This window comes from Seriola aureovittata, chromosome 16 (assembly GCF_021018895.1).
Source record: "Seriola aureovittata isolate HTS-2021-v1 ecotype China chromosome 16, ASM2101889v1, whole genome shotgun sequence".
NCBI classification, from domain to species: Eukaryota; Metazoa; Chordata; class Actinopteri; order Carangiformes; family Carangidae; genus Seriola; species Seriola aureovittata.
The window spans coordinates 6,219,062-6,239,093 of record NC_079379.1 but is presented as its reverse complement, the minus strand read 5'-3'; the positions used below and the strand labels follow the sequence as shown (position 1 = coordinate 6,239,093).

Here is a 20,032-nt window from a genome sequence, read left to right as displayed (position 1 = left end):
ACTTCAGTGTGTGTAAGTAGCCCAAACATCTGCAGACAACTGTAGCAAATTCACATTAAGTTTCTGTTTTCACACGCACAGTACGGCATGACGTCACTAGGCGGCAGCAGAACACGGCGCTTTTTTGAATGGACACAGTTTGAGCGGCGGGTGTTTGTATCCGCTTATCAAGTGTGTGTTTGTGTTTCAGCTCCGCCTGAACACACGGAGCAGCAGCCCGGTCCATCTGAGCTAAGCACCCTTTAGAGACTTGGAGGTGTTTATCTGCGTTTCCAGGTGTGTTTTCTAAAATTTTGACGTTAATTTACCGCTCAGCTAACAGTCTCTGCGTTAGCTTGGGTGTGCGGTGTTACCATGGTGACGCTCCGCAGCCGTGGCAGAGGGGACGCGGATCAGAGCAACGGGACGCAGCGGCAGCAGAGGCCGACCAGGAGAACCGAGACCCAACTGCGGGCTCCAGTAGGGACCCGGAGCAGGAGCACGGTCCCCCGATCGGAGGAATCCGCACTGTCCAATGTGAGTCCGTCTGTTTGTCTTAGGAAGTTAAAGAACTTTTCTAAAGAGGCTTCGCTGCATCATTTGAGTTTTAATTCTTGTCATTATTAACTGTCAAAAATGATTAAAGCTGTTGCACAAGTGCATGAATGACATCTTCCACTAACTTATTACCAAGCAAAATTGTAAATAAAATTGTGTCAAAGTAATAAGTCATATTAAAGCAGCAAATTTCAAATCATTATTGTTATTGGAAATACTATAAAATCATAATAATTAGTCTTAAAAGTCTTAAAAAGTCTTAAAAACAGCCATGGCTGAATTAACCTCCTTAGCAGTCCTGGGGCAAAGATTTGCCTCTATTGACCTCCACTATACAGGAGAGTTTCACACAGTTTGTCACAGAAAGGTGAAAACAAACATGAAAAATACATCATTCAGAAATAAAATTACAAAAGAGGATAAACAAAACAACATAGTATAAACAAAAAGACAACATTAATAGAAATCAGAAAACAACATGTTTATAAAAATGTATTTAAGGGTTAGGCTTTGAATTTGTCATTGGAAATAACATTAGATTTTGTTATGCTGTGTAATTTAATGTTGTTGTGTTGTGTGTGTAACATATCTTCATATCTTATGCTGCCATTAAACAGAGTCTTCATGGTGAAATGATGAACAATGATGAAAAAAATAAACATTCAAGGACTTTGCTACACCAAAAAATGTTCTTCATCAGTGGATGGATGGAGCTCACAAAGTCCTTAATTGCTTTCTTTTTTGTCAAACTGCTGTTTCCAAAGCCAGGAATGAACCCTCAAGCTCAAAAAGACAACATGCAGTTTGTTCTTATGCCACTGTACCACACTGTAAATCATTTACTTTATAACTATAAAACTATAAAGCCCATTAACCAGCTACCAACATCCACAGTTAAGAAGCAGTCCAGTAGCCAAGGGTTAATCATTTAGAAATAGAGTACTCAGATTTACAATTTTGTCTGCACGTGCAGTGTCGCTTGTATTGACGTTGTACTCAACAGTGTGAGTATGATGCTGACTTCTTGTTAGTAACTTTCCAACTTCTGACATGTTTGACGTGTGTTTCAGGGATTTAATGCTATGGATGATGAGCAGAATCAGGTTGATTCTGAAACACACGAGAATGAAGATGTGAAACCACCGAAAACCATCATCAGGTCTGATCAATTGGACCAGTGTCCATATCTGATTAACAGCTTCACTGCTGAAATGATTAGTCAGTTAATTCATTTTATTTTAAATTCTAGACATTTTACGGTTGTGTGTCATTTAAAAAAAACTACCTTGTGACTTTGTGTGATAAATGAATTTACAAACAGTTAGGTGAGGTTACAGTGATACTACAAACAGCTGCCTGATGAGCTGATTTCCACCTTGCTGAAACTTTACATAAATGCTCCATTTTTGTTTTGTGTTTACAGGAAATCTCTAAGGCTTCAAAACACTGCAGGTAAGGACAGTGACATTAACAATAAGCACTAAGACCTGGAATATCAGGGGTTTTGAGAAAGAAAGTCATGAAATTTGTTGAACTCTTCACAAATGTGTCATAAAAACGTCAGGTAATTAGATTAGATTAATTTTATTAATCCCACAACTGGGAAATTCATTTACCACAGCAGAAAATAAACATCTATAGAATAAACATCTATGGAAATATACATCAAAAATACACCAAATATACACTAATAAATACAATATACACAATACACACGATATGTACATGAAAATGGTTATTTACTTTATTTACTTCACCTTAGTACAGTCTTAAATTTCTGACACATGAGATTGAGACTTCATAGTTTTGAGAGGGAAGTGTTGTGGAGTATCACTGTAGTACAACGACAGAAAAACCAGGTTACAACATGTGTTTGTTGATATTTGTCTGGTTTTATTTGAGGTGCAACATATTGGGTATTGGTTGCTTCAGTCAACATTTATATGCAATGATTAGTTGTTTAATCAATTAGTTGTTCAACAGGAAATTAACAAGCAACCATTGTAATAATTGATATATCTAACTGGCTCAAGCTTCTCATATGTGAATATTTACTGGTGTTCTTTGACTTCCATGATACTAAATTGAATATCTCAAAGTTTTGACTGTTGGTGTGGCAAAACAAGGCCGCTTTGATGACCTCACTGTAGGCTCTTGGAAATTACACCATTTTCTGACATTTTATAGAATTACAACCAATCAATCAATCAAAAAAAATGTTTGGTAGGTTAATCAGTGATGAAACTAATCGTGAGTCAAAGCCCAACATGAGTATATGTGTGCAAACAGGTGGTAGGAAAAGTGGGCTGAGGAGAAGCACCAGGCCGACCAAACCAACCAGCAGATACCAGGCCTCCAACATGTTCGACGGCATCAGCACCAAGTAAGAAAAACTCTCTCAGTTCTAAAAACAAGAGGATGTTGGTATCAGAGCTGAAACAATTGGTCAATGAACTGATTCGTTCATCAACACAAGAACAATTGGCAACTGTTCTAATAACGGATTAAAAGACATTTCTTCGGTCTGGCTTCTCATTCTTGAAGATTTGATTCTATTCTTTGACAGTAAACTGAATATTTTGACCTGTTCATTGGGGAAGTCAGCTTTGACTGGTTTTAACTGTGAAGGTTAAACACAGGCACGGGTTGTTTTGGAAGGCTGATAAATAACGATCTGAACCCTGTTTGTCCGCTGTTTCACATCTGTTTATGATATGCTGATTTCTGCAGGACAATGTAGCCACATCTGGGCTGTGGTGCCTTTATTTGCACCGACCTGGTGTAACAGTCCTGACGGATTAGCTTTAACTATATCATTTATTTCTGTTATCAGTTAGCTCCTTCACAGTCTCTCCCAGATGAGGGCAAATAAATACTGGTATGGATGTGATAAAGTAGTACATATAATCTGAGTGATGAATATGAGCTTGTACGCTGCTCCCTCCACAGCACGACCAGGTCAGTCTTGAAGAGGATGGACAACATGAAGAAGAAGAGGCGGCTCAGTAACAACGAAGAAGGAGTGAGTAATGCAGTTACTGGATTACAACACTTCCATCCTGATAGTAAACACCTTGTCCCTATCTGGGTATGTGAGTGTTAGACTCACAACGCCAGTGTACTTCAGCTCATTTCAAGCAGAGCTGATAGTGAGGCTGTTTTCTGTTCAGACGTTGTGTTTACATTCAGCAGCAGTTTCAGAACCACATTCACACGCTGTGTCTGTGTGTGTGTTTGTGTGTGGGTGCTGCCTCTTCTTATCAGGCCGATTTGAGGGCGGTGCACCCGGCTGCACCCTGCCTTCCCCTCCCTTTGCTTCACCACTCATGGGGAGGGGGCGACATCTCTATCAGCTGCCACCAGCACCCGAAAGCCAGAGAAGATCCAACCCTTTTTTTTGTGTTTTTGTTTGTTTTCATCACATGAAGTCGACATAGTTTAGATCCACTGGTTATTAAATCAAAATGTGAATTTATTTCAATGGGTTTTTATCATTCTGATTTAATTGAATGAAAATGATCACAGTGAGATGACGTGTAAGATCAACCTTGTTTTCATTTTCTTTTTTTCTTTTTTTTTTACTTTATACTAAAGGCAACATTATACCTGTATAGACAAGATGTAATGGGTTACATCTTACAGACAAAGATATGTAGTCCATCTTTTTCAGTATTTTAGGGGGTTTTCACACCTGCGCTTTTTAGTCCGGGTAAACCGAACTCTGGTTCATTTTCCCCCTTCGTACGATTCGTTTGGGCAGGTGTGAAGACAGTTTTGCAGTCTTTTGGTGTTGACCAATACAATCGTGCCAAGACCTTTTCGAGAAGGTGGTCTCCGTCCGGTCCCAAACGAACTCTGGAGCGGTTTGTTTTTGGTGTGAAAGAGTTCTGAACTCGACCCGACCCCACTAGCAGGTGAACTCACAAGTTTGAGCTTGATGTTTCCTGTAACCGTAATCCTGTGTTTACTTTCCTGCTCCAGCCAGACAATCTGACCAATAAGAGGAGTGAACGTTGTCACATGGTTTGTAATGATACATTTTGGTTCACATGAATTTTTCTCTGTGTGAAAACAAACAGAACCAAGGGGAAAATGCTACAAGTTTACAAACTCATCAGCTGAATCGGACCAGAGCAAACAAACTTTAGTTGGGAAATGCCCTTACATATCGATCATATCATAGCTTTAAGGTAAAGCTCAGTTTCTCCGTATAGTTTATTTCGTCCTGTGATGGAGGATTTGGCTATGTGATGGCTTTCTCAAGTATTTTGAAGAACCCTAACCCTGACTTTGTCTCGAGAATTTGCTCATTTTTCATTTTCACAAAAGCTGCTCTTCAGTTTTGTCTTCCAGGACTCTGCCAGGTTAATTCTGTCACAATTTCACATCATAGTAGAAACTAAATGGCTGAGATCCGACTGACGAGAGACTGAGGAGGGAAAACTTTGGTTTGGTTTGGTGTGTGTGAAGTGCATGGAGGATAAATACTCTTGTTCTCGTTTTTATTTCACTACACATTTTGAGAGCTACCAATATAGAGAACCGATAACAAGAAACAGCTCTTGTCGAAATACATGTAAACTCATACTGTCTGGTGCTGCGCCAGATGTGCCCACGTGTTGCTCATGACTCTGAGTTTGTCATGGTTTGCTATGGCAGACACCTTTTGTTAGTTTTGTTTGGACTTTTCGCACTTCCTGTTTTATTTTGTAATTGGTTTCCTTGTGTGTCAGTGTTTTTGCTTCTTGTCTTGGTCTTGGTTTGAAATTCAGAATAGCTCCAGACAGTAGACTAGACCTGGATAAATGCTGCTTCTTATCCCCTTACTGGTATTTTTGTCCATCCTGTGTCTGGAAACTCATAAACAAAATAAGTAAATGTCCTCTTACAGGCAGTAAAATCTTATTTTAAAAAAAGAAAAACACAAAATCAGGCCTGAAAAAAGCAGAGTATGAATATGGAGTCTGAGGCCTATTTTGATATATACAGTCAAAAACAAATGTTGATGCCCATCCCTGCATGGATGGACCCTGGGTCTCTGTGGTAGAAGTTGTTCTGCTTTGAATGTCTTACAGTGTTTCTGTGTGTGATGAAATTGCAGAAGATCTACTCTAAAGCCCAGAGGAGGAGAACACCAGTACCACCACCGAGAGAGCTCAGCGACAGCGAGGAGGAAGACGGTCGGTGCAAACACTCAGGAGAATCCAAGAAGAGAGGGAAAGAAGAATTGGGTGTGAATCAATTAACTCTCTTTGTCTTATCTGTAATAAAAATTGTAATTTCCAGGTGCAGTCGATGACGAGGACAGCAGGCAGGAAGTGGCTGCAGATGAAGACAGCAACTGCAGTGTTAACCAGAACCAGGACGCCAAACTGAGCAAAGCCTCGTCACTCTACCAGGGACCCAGCAGTGGTTAGTACTGCACTGCTGATCACAGAATCCAGACCACTACTAAACCACTAACACGGTTACAGTAATCATCTACAACACGTCACATAGAGTTAACATTGATACTGGTTTTGTTCCTCTTTATCATTGGCGGAAATAACACAAAAGTCATTTCGCTTTGTTAGATGATAAAAGAAAGCTTTAATCAAACATCTGAGATTCTTTTATTAGTAAAGTCAATAGCAGTTCACATACAAAAAAATCACAATGATTCATTAAGCACAAGCTGTGCTTCACACAGTATTTCTTGATGCCGCAATCACGTTTTCTTGCCATCGATACTGATACCGATCATCTATGAGTGAGATTGGCTGATCCAAAGCCGATACTGATCATTTTTGGCTTGCATTACAGATGGTGTATGTTATTATCAGTGTCACACACTTTGTAAAAGTTCCACATGGCCGATGTGGTTTTTTGTTTTGGTGGCCTGTCGGCGCCGGCACATTGAACTAGGTGGGAGGCGGGACTACATACAGAGCACACAGTGCTTCTCTCAGCCGCAGACACTGAATTATTAACCACAGGTTATTGGTTTTAAGCTGATCGGTGACTAGGAGAATTAATGCTAATCTACCAGTCACATATTCTTTATGAAAAATGGCTGATCATGATTGGCCGGCAATCAATTGGGGCATCCCTAGTATTTCTTAAATGTTAAATGTACAAATGCCCAGGTCCAGGCCCATCTGAATCTCTGATGTTGTTGTTTTCTCTGTTGTTGTTTAGAGTTCCAGGGAGGAACCTTCAGGATCAGTGCCTCTGGACCAAACACGACCCGCAGAGGAGTGCTCAGGTCTGACTGTTGACAGAACTTACAACTTTTCTCTTTTCTCTGAACAAAGAAAGAAAAGTTTGCCAGTTTTGTTTTTTGAGGAACGTTACATTACAAGAACGTACATGTTTGGCATGATGGAGGCATTTTAAATGTCATGATTTCAGATTTTGAAACTGTAACTGCTTCTTAACCAGTTCAGTATTGAGGAGCTGGATGTGGATGCCGTCTCTTGGTCATATTTGGCAGTGTTGTTTATTATTTTTATTGTCTAGTGGAACATCACAAGATAAATGGGATCATTTTTTGACGTTTTTTTTTTTACCTCACACTGAACAGATGTTTCAGGCTGATTTAGCTTTGAAATGAATAAATGCTGAGTCACAGCCTCAGCTGAAAAGACAAACGTTCATGTTTTGATCTGGTTTCTCTTGTCATAGCTGCATTACTCACATGTAAACTTGGCGCAGAAATGTATTGTACATGTAAGATGAAGCCTGAGAGGGAGACCATGGAGTTTCAATTCAAGCTACGCAACAACTACTGTTAGAATAAACACACAAGTCGTCTCTCTTCTGTTTCTCATCTTTTATACTTTTAATTTCATCCTCCAGAGCCACTAAGAGCGCATGGTTGAACCAGTCTGATGAAGACAACGACTCTGATGATGAAGAGCAGAGCAGTGAAAAAGCCTCTCGCAGGTGAACCACAAGCTGATACTGAATTGGTTCTTGCTTTGGATTTTCAAACTGTAAAACATGGAAGGGTCAGATTTCCCAAACCTACCAGCACCTCTACAGCTCATTCATGATTAATGCTCCTTTTGTAAAATTAGTTCCACCTCTCTCAGATACAAACATTCATCAACATTTAGAAACTTCTTCCTGTCAGCTTTCGGCCGCTCGGCCTGCGCACAGACGATCTTCTGGGGACTCGCAGAGACAAGATGAACGCAGGGGCAGGTCTGGCAGACATTGATCCCATGGCCATCGACCAATCAGTGAGTTCAGACACGTCGTGTATTCAAACCATGAAACTGCTAGTGGAGAACCGAGAGCCCTGCACAGCAGAGGCCTATTGTGTCCTCTGCTCTGCAGGTTACATTATGATGAGGGAAATCTACTCATGGCACCATCTTGTTTTACTGCCTCTCTCGCTCCCCTCCACTCCCCCTTGTTTTCGGACCCTTATCTCTTCCTTCCTTCCTTTCCTCTCTCCCTCCTTCCTTTCCTTCTCTCCTCAGGTGGGATTCGACAGCATCGGAGGTCTGTCGGGCCACATCTCAGCTCTGAAGGAGATGGTTGTCTTCCCGCTCCTCTACCCTGAGGTCTTTGACAACTTCAAGATCCAGCCTCCCAGGTGACACACACACACACACACACACACACACACACACACACACACACACACACACACACAGGATTCATATATTTACACAGGTTGTATACACTCTCTGACATTCGTGGATAAAGACATAAACACTGCCTGAGCAAAGTGTCATTTTTCCTGTCCATATTTCCTGTCCCCTCCAGAGGTTGTTTGTTCTATGGTCCTCCTGGGACAGGGAAAACGCTGGTTGCCCGGGCGCTGGCAAACGAGTGTAGCCATGGCAACAGAAAGGTGTCCTTCTTCATGAGGAAGGGAGCCGACTGCCTCAGCAAGTGGGTGGGCGAGTCGGAGCGGCAGCTGCGGCTGCTGTTTGAGCAGGTAACCTCCACCTGCACAAGCACAACAAGGCTAAGCTGATGTCCCTGTGCTGCCCCCTGCTGGCTGGGGGCATCATGTATCATGCATCATGTTTGTCCCCTATGATTAATATTTGAGAAGAGACTACAATGACTATAATGGATTCTCACGACCTCAGAGACCAGCTCAACTCCTCCATTCACTGAGCTGGTCTCGTCTTGATCCTGAACACATACACACACATATCAGTTTTCTGCTTGTCATTTAAAGTGCAGCAGCTGAGTGTGTGTCGGTGTGTGTCGTCCTCAGGCGTATCAGATGCGTCCATCCATCATCTTCTTTGATGAGATTGACGGCCTGGCTCCGGTCCGGTCCAGCAGACAGGATCAGATACACAGGTCGGAACAAACTGTCAGTCTTTTTACTGTAGTTGTTGCTCCTGAATCAGCCACCTGCTCTGTATCTAAGCAAGGCCTCTGTCTTTTTGTCTACAAACAATCACTGACATGGTTTTCTGTCTTGATTTTCCTCCTGCTCAGCTCCATTGTGTCAACGCTCCTGGCTCTGATGGACGGTTTGGACAGTCGCGGTGAAGTTGTGGTGATCGGAGCAACAAACCGGCTGGACTCCATCGATCCAGCGCTGCGACGGCCCGGACGCTTTGACAGGGAGTTCCTCTTCGGCCTTCCCGACAGAGAGGTTAGTTAGTTGTTTTTTTGTTTTGTTTTCTATTGTTCCTATCCTATCCTTTTATATCTTTTATATCTCATTTTATATCTTTATGCATCAAAATCTCCAGACTATAAAACATCATTAAAATCTTAATGTCATCATTAAAATGTTTTTACATTTAGATTTATTCATTTAAATGATTATGGTTCCTTCATAATCTAGAGAAAAAAATTTAATCTGATCAATGCTTTCATAAATTTGGTTTTGGAGGACATACAGTTAAGTTTAGTAAATTTACAGGGTCACGAAAATATGTGAATTCTTTTTTGTTTGAATCTTTGATTAGTAATAATTTTACTGTTACTTAAGTTATTTAAAAAGGTCAGTTTGGTTTTTGTGAATTCAGTCTAAGTAGTTTTCACAGTTTGGATGATCGTAGTTTTTTAATGTTTTATAGAAATTATATATTGTATAAAACGTGTTCTCATCAACAGTCCAAGCTTTGTTTTATCCCAGTTTGAAATTTAGTGTTCATTTGGTGTTAGTTTAGTGTTTGTTTACCTCTGATGTCAGAACTAAATCTCTCAGCTTTTTTAATGCATGTGTGTGTTTCAGTCCCGTAAAGAGATTCTGAAAATCCACACTAGGCAGTGGAAACCTCCTCCATCTGAAGGTTTCCTGGAAGAACTGGCTGAGAAGTGTGTCGGTAAGAAAGGCCACAGTACTGTTCATTATTCATGTATTCATCATTCTCATGTGTTCATTATTTTAATCTGTACAACAGATACAAACCAAAACCAAAGCGGTGACATAATATCTGAAAAAATACATTCATACGCTTCTTTTTTGTCCTTACTGAAGGATTATTGTCTAAGAAGTTAGATTAAAGAAACATTAAGAAATATTAAGAGCGGTAAGATCCTGATGTGTGTCATTTTTTAAATCTGAAATGACCTTTGACCTCTAAATTTGAGCAGGTTTGGTTTTGTGTTGTTTTATACCCAGAAGACTTCCTGCATGTTTTGGGTAATTCTCCTTCTGAATCTGCTGTCAGGTTACTGCGGAGCCGACATCAGGGCGGTGTGCACCGAGGCGGCGTTGTGTGCTCTGCGTCGCCGCTACCCGCAGATCTACGGCACCTCCCAGAAGCTGCTGCTGGACGTCTCCTCCATCGCCGTCAGCAGCTGCGACTTTGTGGAGGCCATGAGGAAGATGTCACCGGCCGGACAGCGCTCCGCTGCTTCACCCGCTAAACCCCTGTCACCCGTGGTTCACCCGCTGCTGGGCTTCGCCCTGCGGGACATCCTGGAGGCTCTGCAGAGGCTGTTCCCTCACGCTGAGCAGGGCATGAAGAGGAAGAGGGAGCCAGGTGGGTCAGTGCTAAAGGCTGGAGACACCTGCTGATGAAAAATGACATCTCATCTTTAAACGTCTTCATCTGTTGTTTTCTGCACATCAGACCTGACCTCTGGTATCCTCGACGATGGCCTGATGTACGCCGGAGACGAGGGATCCAGCACATCCAGCATCTCCGCACCCTCCACCTCAAATAGTAGGAACTTCCTGCACTTTGCCAGGTGAGTCTGATCTTCATCAACACCTGGCCCAGCAGGATGTCAACACTTGATGCAAGAGTTTATAACACAACATAATGTAGCTGTACGGCAGATATTAAGTAGTTTTTTCAACAATCATAACTGCTCACATGAAACATCCATAACCGGTGTATCAGTTAATGTAATTACGTTAAAGTTAATGATGAATGATTGAAAACACTCACAGACAGCCTTAAAACTGTTGAATGTGTTAAAAACTCTTTCCTTATCACATAAAATCTGTTTACATAATTACAACTCTGCTCTATATTTTATTGTCTGTCACTCATCAACTGTTTATATCTGATTCATAGGTGCTTCATGTGGTTATTGTTGTTATAAAACACATTAATAAATGCTTACAAATGTTATTAGTACCGTTAATAACTAATTATTTTATTATTCTAAAAGTGGGGAATTAAGTTTAATGTTACCAAATTCTTTATTCATGAACCAAATGTGTAAATTTTCAAGATAAAAATTGATGCTAATGTTTTTCCAAATTTTGCAGATACATGACTTCATATTTTTTCTCCTCCTGTTCATTTCTTACATCTTGCACTGCTGTTCTTCCCTCATGCAGGAGTGCAGTCAAAAACCCAACATCTCACCGTCCCAGGATGCTCCTTGCAGGTCGTCCTGGCGCCGGTCAAACTTCTCACCTGGCTCCTGCAGTTCTGCACGCTTTGGAGTGTTTCACGGTCCACAGCCTGGACTCAGCGGTGCTGTTCGGAGTCAGCAGCACCTCCCCGGAGGAAGCCTGCACCCAGGTGACTCCTGAGTAAACAGCACACAGATGTAGACTCACACTGGGCAGCAGGTGTAATCAGAGACGATGCTTCTTGGTCCTGATGAAACACAAAAACTGAAGTAGACGGATTCAACTCTAAAAACATCACAACAGCAGGCAACAGTCTTAGTTCCACCTGGTGGAAAAGTCTGCTTCTCCTCTGAGTAGCTGGTTGTCTGCTGACCAATCAAGATGCTAATATAAAAGTACCCACCCACCCCACACCCATTTCACAATTTAAATGAGGCTTAGCCTCCTTGAACTTCTTCCTGAAGCAAAACCAAAAGGCTCAGCTGTCCTGGAGTGACATCTGGAGGTGATGATTGGCAACTGCACTGACTGATGCTTTTTTTTGTAGGCAAAGAAAGAAGAAACAATCTAACTCCAAACATACTTAACAAAACTTTTCTGATTCTTCAACAATGTGCAGGATTTAATTCTGTAGGAGGTAAAAATCATTCTCTGCTCCTTCAGGTGTTCTGCGAGGCCAAGCGGACATCTCCCAGCATCCTCTACATCCCACACCTCCAGCAGTGGTGGGACACCGCAGGGCCCGCGCTGAAAGCCTCCTTCCTCAGCCTGCTGGGCAGCATTCCCTCCTTCTCCCCCATCCTGCTCCTCGCCACCTGCAACGTCCCCCCCGCACAGCTGGACCCAGAAGTGAGTGGCTCAGAGATAACACAGAATGAGTTTGAAACCTTCTTCCTCCCACGTTTGGAGGACGACAACCTGAGTCAAACAACAAACTTCATAACAAACATTATGAAAGTGTTTTAATTTCCATCTGTTTCCATCCTCAGATTCAGTTTCTGTTTCGGGAGGAGTATGGAGAGGTTTTCACTGTCAGTGTCCCCAGCCAGAAGGAGAGGACCGACTTCTTCCAGGACCTCATTCTGAACCAGGCGGCCGAGGCTCCACCCTCCAGGAGAAAAGCACGTATGTGACTCCATGTAGGAAAATAAACCTTGTCGCACTGCGTCTGTTGAGTCTTGAACCTTTCAGACTGAAAATGAAACCAAAGGCAGTTTGTTTTGAAGCTCTAAGATAAATTATGACATTTTCCCCCCTCCTTCCTTCTCAGTGACTCAGTCCACAGAGGTCCTTCCCCTGGCTCCCCTCCCTTCTCCTCACCAGCTGTCTGAGCAAGAGCGCCTCCGTCTGGAGGAACAGGAGGAGGACGTGCTGCGAGAGCTCCGCCTCTTCCTGCGTAATGTCACAGAGCGTCTGGCTCTGGACCGCCGCTTCAAGGCCTTCACCAAACCGGTCGACATAGAAGAGGTGAGCGGATCAGAAAAATAAAAAGATGACGATGATGTGAGTTTAGGTTCAGGTGACGTCACCACTGATTTCAGTTTGTATTCATTGTACTGTTATGTCAGCCTTTATGTTAAGAACTAAGAAGTCTAGTTTCCAATATTATTTTGCTTTTCTGTTGCACAGCTCTGTATAAACCTTTGTTTACTATTAATAGAATTGACTCTTTATACAGTAAATCTGCAGAATACATTCATTTAATGAAGAATACTAAACATGTGGAAGTTAAACTGTAGATTCATGAGCAGAAAGTGGTACAGTGTGTTGGTATAGAGAACATCAGACGGCTGAAACATAAGTTTTATTGATTTACACATAAGCCTTTGTCATTAAGCATAATTGTACATCTCCCACAGTCAGTCCTCATTTCACTCCCTCTCCCTCCATCCTCCCTTCTTTCCTCTTCTTCTCTCCTTTCCTACTTCTCCTCGCCCACATCTCCTCTGTTCTGTCTCTGCAGGTCCCCGACTACCTGATAGTGATCAGGAAGCCCATGGACCTCTCCACGCTACTGACCAACATCGACGAACACAAGTACGTCACCGTCAGCGAGTTCATGTCAGACACAGACCTCATCTGGCAGAATGCCCTCGAGTACAACCCGGACAGCGACCCCATGGGTGAGCATGAACTCTGAGTCCTGAAGGCCCAGAGCAAAGCACAGAATATTCAAGCGACCAAAATACAAGAGCCAAGCATGTAGGGTGGTTGTTATAGATGACAGAAATTATTCAACGTATTAGCTGTGATTTATTAATATGTATAAAACAGGTCTCCCTATCACTGATGTTTTATCTTACCTTTAAAGTTACACTTCTTCACTGTCTGCATGAAACCGACAGAGCAGGTGATTCCAGGTGAAGGCTCTGACACTGCATCGATTTCACTTCCTACCTCCACCTCAGTTATAAAGCAGACGGGTTCAAAAAGGACTCTTTGTGCTTTACTCCAGCTGACAGTCTGACATTTCCATTGTAGACAGTGGAATTTATTTATGGATTTGGAGCTCAGGCCATCAGACAAGGATTTCCTTAAGTTTTGGATTGTGTCACAAACATAAATGTGCTCTGTTATTTCCCATATGTGGGTCTGCTATGGTGAAAGTACAGTCATGCGGAGTTTTAAATGCCTTTTCTCCTTTCCTTTTGTAAAGTAGGGTGCAGTGTTTCCTATGCTAAAGGAGATACGATAGGAAGCATTGAAGCTCCTTTCATTTAGATTTTAGAAATCATTTACATTTGACCAGCTCTTACCATGGCTGCCGCTTAGATACTTCAGCTTGTTTCACTCAGTTTGGAACCTTACTAAGAAAAAAAGACTTTTCGACCGAAGTGAAGATCTGAACTGAGTAGGTTTACAGGAAATTGATCTGCAACAGGTCTGATTGTCTTAGTGAATTTTCAAGCAAAGACAACAAATAATTTCAGTATTTTTTTTCAAGATTTGCTTCTTTTCTCTGTTTTGTAAAACTGGGAACTGAATATTTAGGTGTTTGAAGACATTAGAAAACATCCCATTGTCTCTGAAAAAAACTTTTTTACTGTTTTATGATGTTTCATAGTGTTAAATAAATAATTTATTCATTCATTGAAACAATAAAATAATCATTAATTGCAGCACTATGATACAAAAGAAAAGTTTACTGTAATACAATATATGATGACTTCATGTCTTTAATTTAGGAAAAACTATGACATCAGAGTTTATATATTTTAGTAGATACAGTATGAATAACTTTGTGTGTGTGTGTGTGTGTGTGTGTGTCAGACCGTCATATCCGTCACCGTGCATGTGCTCTAAAGGACACAGTTCGAGCCATCATCAGAGACGAGCTGGACGAAGACTTTGACAGAGTCTGTGAGGAGATCAAAGAGTCTCGAGTCAAGAGAGGTGAAGCTTCCTGGACTTGGTTCCTCTGTCTTCTGACTTCCTGTCTCTTTGACACGTTCGGTGTCTCAAGTCAAATCTAGCTTGCAGTGAAAACTGACAGCGAAGCAGCAGTGGTTCAACACTGACATTGTTAAATCAAACCCAACTGAGAACCACTTTTTAGACATCTGTGTCTGAAACTCTAAGACTAAACCCTTAAACTAAGACTTTTTTTGTTGGCAGCTTCCTACTGCAGGAGTGAGGCCAACCCAGACGAGGCTGATGGCAGGAACGGCCCTCGACATCGAGGTAAGTCCACCATGAACCACCTGAAGCATGAATCACATTTGTTTCCTTAAAGGACCATTAAATGATCTCTGGCTTTTATTACTCTCCACTGGTGAATCATAGGAACTACAACACCTGTCTTAAAACCAAATGCAAATGCGCATGATATAAAGGAAAGTGGGGGTAAGGTGAAGTTGCAGAGCGAGTCTTTATTTAACTATCAAAGCCTCAGAGTCACAGAGCAGACGAGGAGAGGAAGAGGCAGCTTCAGCAGCGCCGACAGATGGAGTAATGAGAGGGAGAGAACAGGTGAAATGGAAAAGTCAGGAGAAGGAAATCGAGTGGAGAGGAGAGGAGGTTTCTCTTTCTGTCTCTGCTCTGTCTAATCACCTTTCTTCCTCTCTCCTCCTTCACCCCCGCCCCTCCTCTCGTTTCTTGTTCCAGCCCGTAAAAAAAAGCGTTACAAACTGCACCGCAAATCCAAGTGGAGCACCGGCGTCATTAAGAAAATCAAGAAGAAGAAGGCGCCAGTCCCTGCGTCGTCTTCCTCCTCCTCAATGTCCAGCAAGGCCGGCTCAGAATCAGGCCCAGAGGAGAGTGGAGCCATTGAAATGAGAGTGATGAACGGCTGTGCTGATCCAAGCTCATCCACCACGTCAGAGAGCAGCAACGGCGAGCAGAGCCGGCTGACAGGCACCACGAACGGGTATCACCACAACATAAATGGTGTCACAGGGATCCAAAATGGAGTCCTCATGAATGGGTACCACCATTCCGAGCCGCTTGACCTTCAGCTGCATGACAGCATCCTCACAGGGAGGCTGAACTTCAGGCATCAAACCCAGACACGAAAAACCCCCCCAAACCCGAAGACAATGGTGAACGGGGTTTATTTGAGCAGTTTAGGTCTGTATGCCCACGAGCCGGACCCCTCCCTGGCAGTGTGAGCGCTTTCCTTTACTAACTGGTCTGAGCCTGACTGCAACTGAGCTCCGCCGCTGCAGCCTCAAAGCACCTGTAAAACAGGTAAACGCAAGTAACGCTTCTGCATCCGCTGCTGCTGCTGCTGGACAAGCTTGAACAGGCCAAAGCTTCACTCGCTGAGGCTCTGCAGACCTCTGGGCTCTGAGCCAAACTGACGCAGAGCTGAGCTGAGAACAGAACAGCTTCTCTGATATCTTATCAAAGTTTTACTCTCACAAAAATGTACAGCCTCATGAGAGCTTCACAAGAGAGTGAGGAATTTTGGATGGCTGAGTCAATGTGTGATGATGATTTCACCATCAGACCAATTAGAAAACAGTTGAAATCATAAAATTAATTATTAAAGCTGTTTTAATCTTGGAAGATTCAGCCACAAAAGTGTCAACAGGTACAGAGACTCTTACAGAATCGTGTTGAGAAGGTTTATGGTCTGAAATAGTTCTTAAGAAATGCAAAAGGCCACACTTTTCAAAGCTGGCCTTCATAGAGAGGGGGCAAGATCTAAAATCTTAGATCTTAAAAACGGGGATAAATTAGGGGGTGGCCCAATAGCTGAGTGGTTAGGGTGTACACCACATGGGCTTTGAGCAACGAGTCCCCGGCTTGACTCCTAGCTGGCTGGACTCTTTGCTGCGTGTCATTCCCCTGCTCTCCGTCCCCGCATTTCCTGTCTTATCTTCACTGTCCTATCAAATAAAGGCATAAATATGCCCCCCAATTGCACAGCCATTTAGACAATCTCTGCCGGAAGACGCTCACTCACATGAAAGGTGAAACAAACAGCTCTGTCCCAAATGAGAAAGGAGAGCTAGAGATAGGTTCAAACCCTGCTTACTTTCTTACCTTCACACGGCCGACCAATGACAGCGTGAGGTGGGTATTCATGTTGGATTGTCGGCTGATATGTGAAAGTTCCACAGAGTGAAATCAGTCTTGAATGCCGTTTTTGTGAATGAGATTAACCACAAGTGAAACGAATATGACAATTTCAGGGGCGAAGATACATCATTCGGAAATGAACGACTTACAAGTGTTTGCCATTAAGAGAGATTGATACTGATACAGACAGACCTCACAGAGTAAAGACACTTTTAGAACAAGAATATGAAAATGTTCGTGCATGAAACCTATTGTCTCATAATGGGCAAGTGTCGATTATAGAAAAAACTAAACTCTCCTAAATTAATTCATCTTTTTTTTCATTGCCTAATCCATCCAACCATAAATCATATCATTAGGAATTATTGTTAGGCCGCTGTGAAACAGGTATTGAATTACATTCCATGTGGTTTTAAAAAGTCTTCAATCTAAATTTGTGAACTCTGCAGAAACCTTGGTGAACCTGACACATTTCCCCCAGTTAGAGAACCACTGGGTTGATTCATGCGTCTGGAAAGCTGATGAACTTGACACCAATGCTCATCTTAAAAAAGTGATAAACTGAAGAATGAACCCTTTCTTCCCTATCCTCCTCCCATGTCTTCCACCTCAGAAAAGCGTAAGACGCGTGAGAAGCGAGCCAACAAAGTGGCCATGGAGCAGCTGCAGCTGTTCAACCCATCTGCTGAGATCCTTGACCACGACACACCACCACTCGTGGTCGATCACAACAAACTGAGGGTGAGGCGAATGAGTGAATGGTCTGTTCACCTTGTACCATCTGAAAACTGGAGACGTATGCAGTGACTCTGTAACCAGGATACAACGGTGGTGTGGTGGTAGCACTAATGGTTTAACAGGTATTTAGAGGTCTCCTTGTTGCTTTGTGTTTTTTTCAGGGTCTCCTCAACCGAGCTGTGGATAGAACAGAGGGAGCTGAGGTGGATCCGCTGGAGAAGCTTTACGCTCTGCTGGCTCAGTGCATCTACAGACACAGAAACAACTACAAAAAGACGGAGCTCATCCAGGTACGAAGACCTGAGACAGGGCTGTGCTTCCTGTAGTCTTCAGATATGTGTCAGATTTCTTCAGTGATTATTAGACACTGGTCCTGTGTTGGTGATGCTACCTTCCCCCAGTTCTTTGTAATAGTTATTTACAGTATTTTAAATTTAAATTTAATTTAAGTATTTGTTGTTCTCATCACACTGAGACATTACAGAGATAAAGTACAACACAACTCATGGGCACTTTATATCCTAGTACTAGTAACACCTTACATACCATTTATAATAAAACAATTAATTTCTGGCATTTCCAAAAAAACATGAGGGATCTACATCCATGAAGACAGTTTTGTGTCATTGTTCTTGACGGTTGTTTTTTGACTCTTGCGGCCATTCTGCGCCTCTTTGTAGTTCTGCATCTCTGAGCTCACTTTGAGTCTCTGGAGTTGTTTTGTGTCTCTTTGTAGTTTTGCATCTCTTTTTGGTCTTTATCTCAAATGTTAAGAGTCATTTCAAACAGAGTCTGGCACAGTGGCCCTCAGACACCTTGGGCCCCTGGGTCTGGCTCAGTAATCCATCCATGCCATCAGTAGCCCATAAAACATGTGAGGAAAGACAGCTATTGAACAATGACCTGTTTTTTTATCAACAACGCTTTGTCTTGGCCTAAGACGCAGATGAAAACACAAAGACACAGCTGGAGGCTGTCTGGTCGTAGTGTCCTCACCACAGCTCAGTTTATTGTGTCTACTGTATGTCAGAAATCACAACAGTGACTTGTCCACAGAAATCAAACTGTATGAACCTCTTCAAGTACTAAGGATGTAACAAGCAGATAATCATAACAATTTATTTGTGAAATGTGAAAACAGAAAATAAAAAATTGATAAAGAATTACTGCAAGATTTGAACTGCTTCATGTTTTCAGGTTTATGTTTGGTTTTCATTTTTCTTTTTTGTCTTTTTCAGGAAATGAAGAAAGAAATTGACAGTTTCTGCTGATCCCCTGTGCCAGGTCTATTTTAATAAAACCTCAGAGCATTAATATGTGAAGTTGTTTACTCTTGTTGTTTTTACATTTAATTATGTTCATGGAACATATGAAATGTCAGAAATACCTCAGTATTTATTCTGTTAGATGTTATTTATAATAGAGTTTTATTCATGTGACCACTTTATCAGTTTATTATGCAGTATTTAATTAATTCAGCTTCATCATGTTTTCTTTGCTGCCACCATCTACGTGCTACAGATTTATCACTCTGTATTGTGCAGGTGATGTTAGTATCAAAGGTTAAAAAGTGCATCACATGTAGAACAGTTTACCTCTGAATATTGTTAATGTTGAATATATTTTGGCTCTGATGACAGCTCAGGCAGAACAACTAATAAAAGCTAAATGCAGAAAATATTTTCCCCCATTTTTTTTTCCTCATCTTCACTGTTATCACTGATATTTGAGTTTAATATAAATTATGTTTGAAAATATTGTAGTTACAGGATGTATAGTTAGTGTAGTTGTACTTTGATTCAATTTAATGCTAATTCATAAACATACAGTTTGAATTGCACATTAACATTTTACATACAAAACATATGATAAACATAAGAAACGTGATGATTTTTTCTAAATTAAATCACCCAAAAGTCATGGATTGATAATGAAACAATCTGCTCCCGATTGAAAGAGACACAAACAACGCAACATGCTTCTTTTTGAGGCCATTTTGTGCCTCTTTATAGTTTTGTGTCTCTTTATGAATTTTGCATCTCTATTACTCTTGATGGTTGTTTTTTGACTCTTTGTGGTTGTTTTGCTTCCCTTTGTAGTCATTTTATGCTCTTGTGGTCATTTTGCTGAGCTATTCTGCATGTCTTTGTGTTCTTTGTGGTTGTTTTGCTCCCCTTCATAGTCCTTTTGTATCTTTATGTATTTCTTTTGCGTCTCCTTGTGGTCATTGTGGTTGTTTTCTGTCTCTGTAGTTGTTTTGTGGTCATTTCCCTCCTCTTTGTTGTTAGTTTTGTGTCTCTTTTGTTGTCTTTGTCTCTCAGTGGACTTTCCAACAACAAATGTTAACAGTCATTTTAAACAGAGAGTTCTGGCACAGCGGCCCCTCAGACACCTTGGGTCTTTGCCCAGTGGACCCAGTTCAGTAATCCATTCATGCCATCAATATATAAAATAGTT

General features: G+C 41.8%; 1 protein-coding gene across 4 annotated transcripts; it reads left to right on the top strand.

Moving 5' to 3' along the window:
- Positions 1-202: 202 nt before the first annotated feature.
- On the top strand, positions 203-20,009 carry LOC130183222 (ATPase family AAA domain-containing protein 2-like). 4 transcript variants are annotated; one of them, XM_056398472.1, is made up of 28 exons: positions 203-516; positions 1,608-1,696; positions 1,961-1,989; positions 2,827-2,920; positions 3,487-3,559; positions 5,639-5,717; positions 5,824-5,949; positions 6,715-6,781; positions 7,375-7,461; positions 7,652-7,760; positions 8,004-8,119; positions 8,293-8,467; positions 8,756-8,844; positions 8,986-9,145; positions 9,734-9,824; positions 10,173-10,487; positions 10,578-10,695; positions 11,297-11,483; positions 11,978-12,163; positions 12,304-12,439; positions 12,585-12,781; positions 13,278-13,437; positions 14,585-14,707; positions 14,930-14,995; positions 15,419-15,880; positions 17,451-17,578; positions 17,737-17,865; positions 18,814-20,009. In XM_056398472.1, the coding sequence occupies exons 1-28, from the start codon at positions 355-357 to the stop codon at positions 18,844-18,846; spliced, it is 3,786 nt and encodes a 1,261-aa protein (XP_056254447.1). In that variant the 5' UTR covers positions 203-354; the 3' UTR covers positions 18,847-20,009. The 4 variants fall into 4 exon arrangements, 3 of the variants coding, with proteins under 3 accessions (XP_056254447.1, XP_056254448.1, XP_056254449.1); XM_056398473.1 differs by lacking the exon at positions 15,419-15,880; XR_008829792.1 differs by lacking the exons at positions 17,737-17,865; positions 18,814-20,009 and having other exon boundaries at positions 15,419-16,000; positions 17,451-17,558.
- Positions 20,010-20,032: the final 23 nt, after the last annotated feature.

Bases quoted from the DNA above. Each gene is read 5' to 3' on its own strand.
- LOC130183222 (XM_056398472.1), top strand. From the start codon at position 355: ATGGTGACGCTCCGCAGCCGTGGCAGAGGGGACGCGGATCAGAGCAAC. The intron at 6,782-7,374 runs GTCTGACTGTTG...TTCATCCTCCAG, and splicing joins ACCCGCAGAGGAGTGCTCAG to AGCCACTAAGAGCGCATGGT. The intron at 14,996-15,418 runs GTAAGTCCACCA...TTCTTGTTCCAG, and splicing joins GAACGGCCCTCGACATCGAG to CCCGTAAAAAAAAGCGTTAC.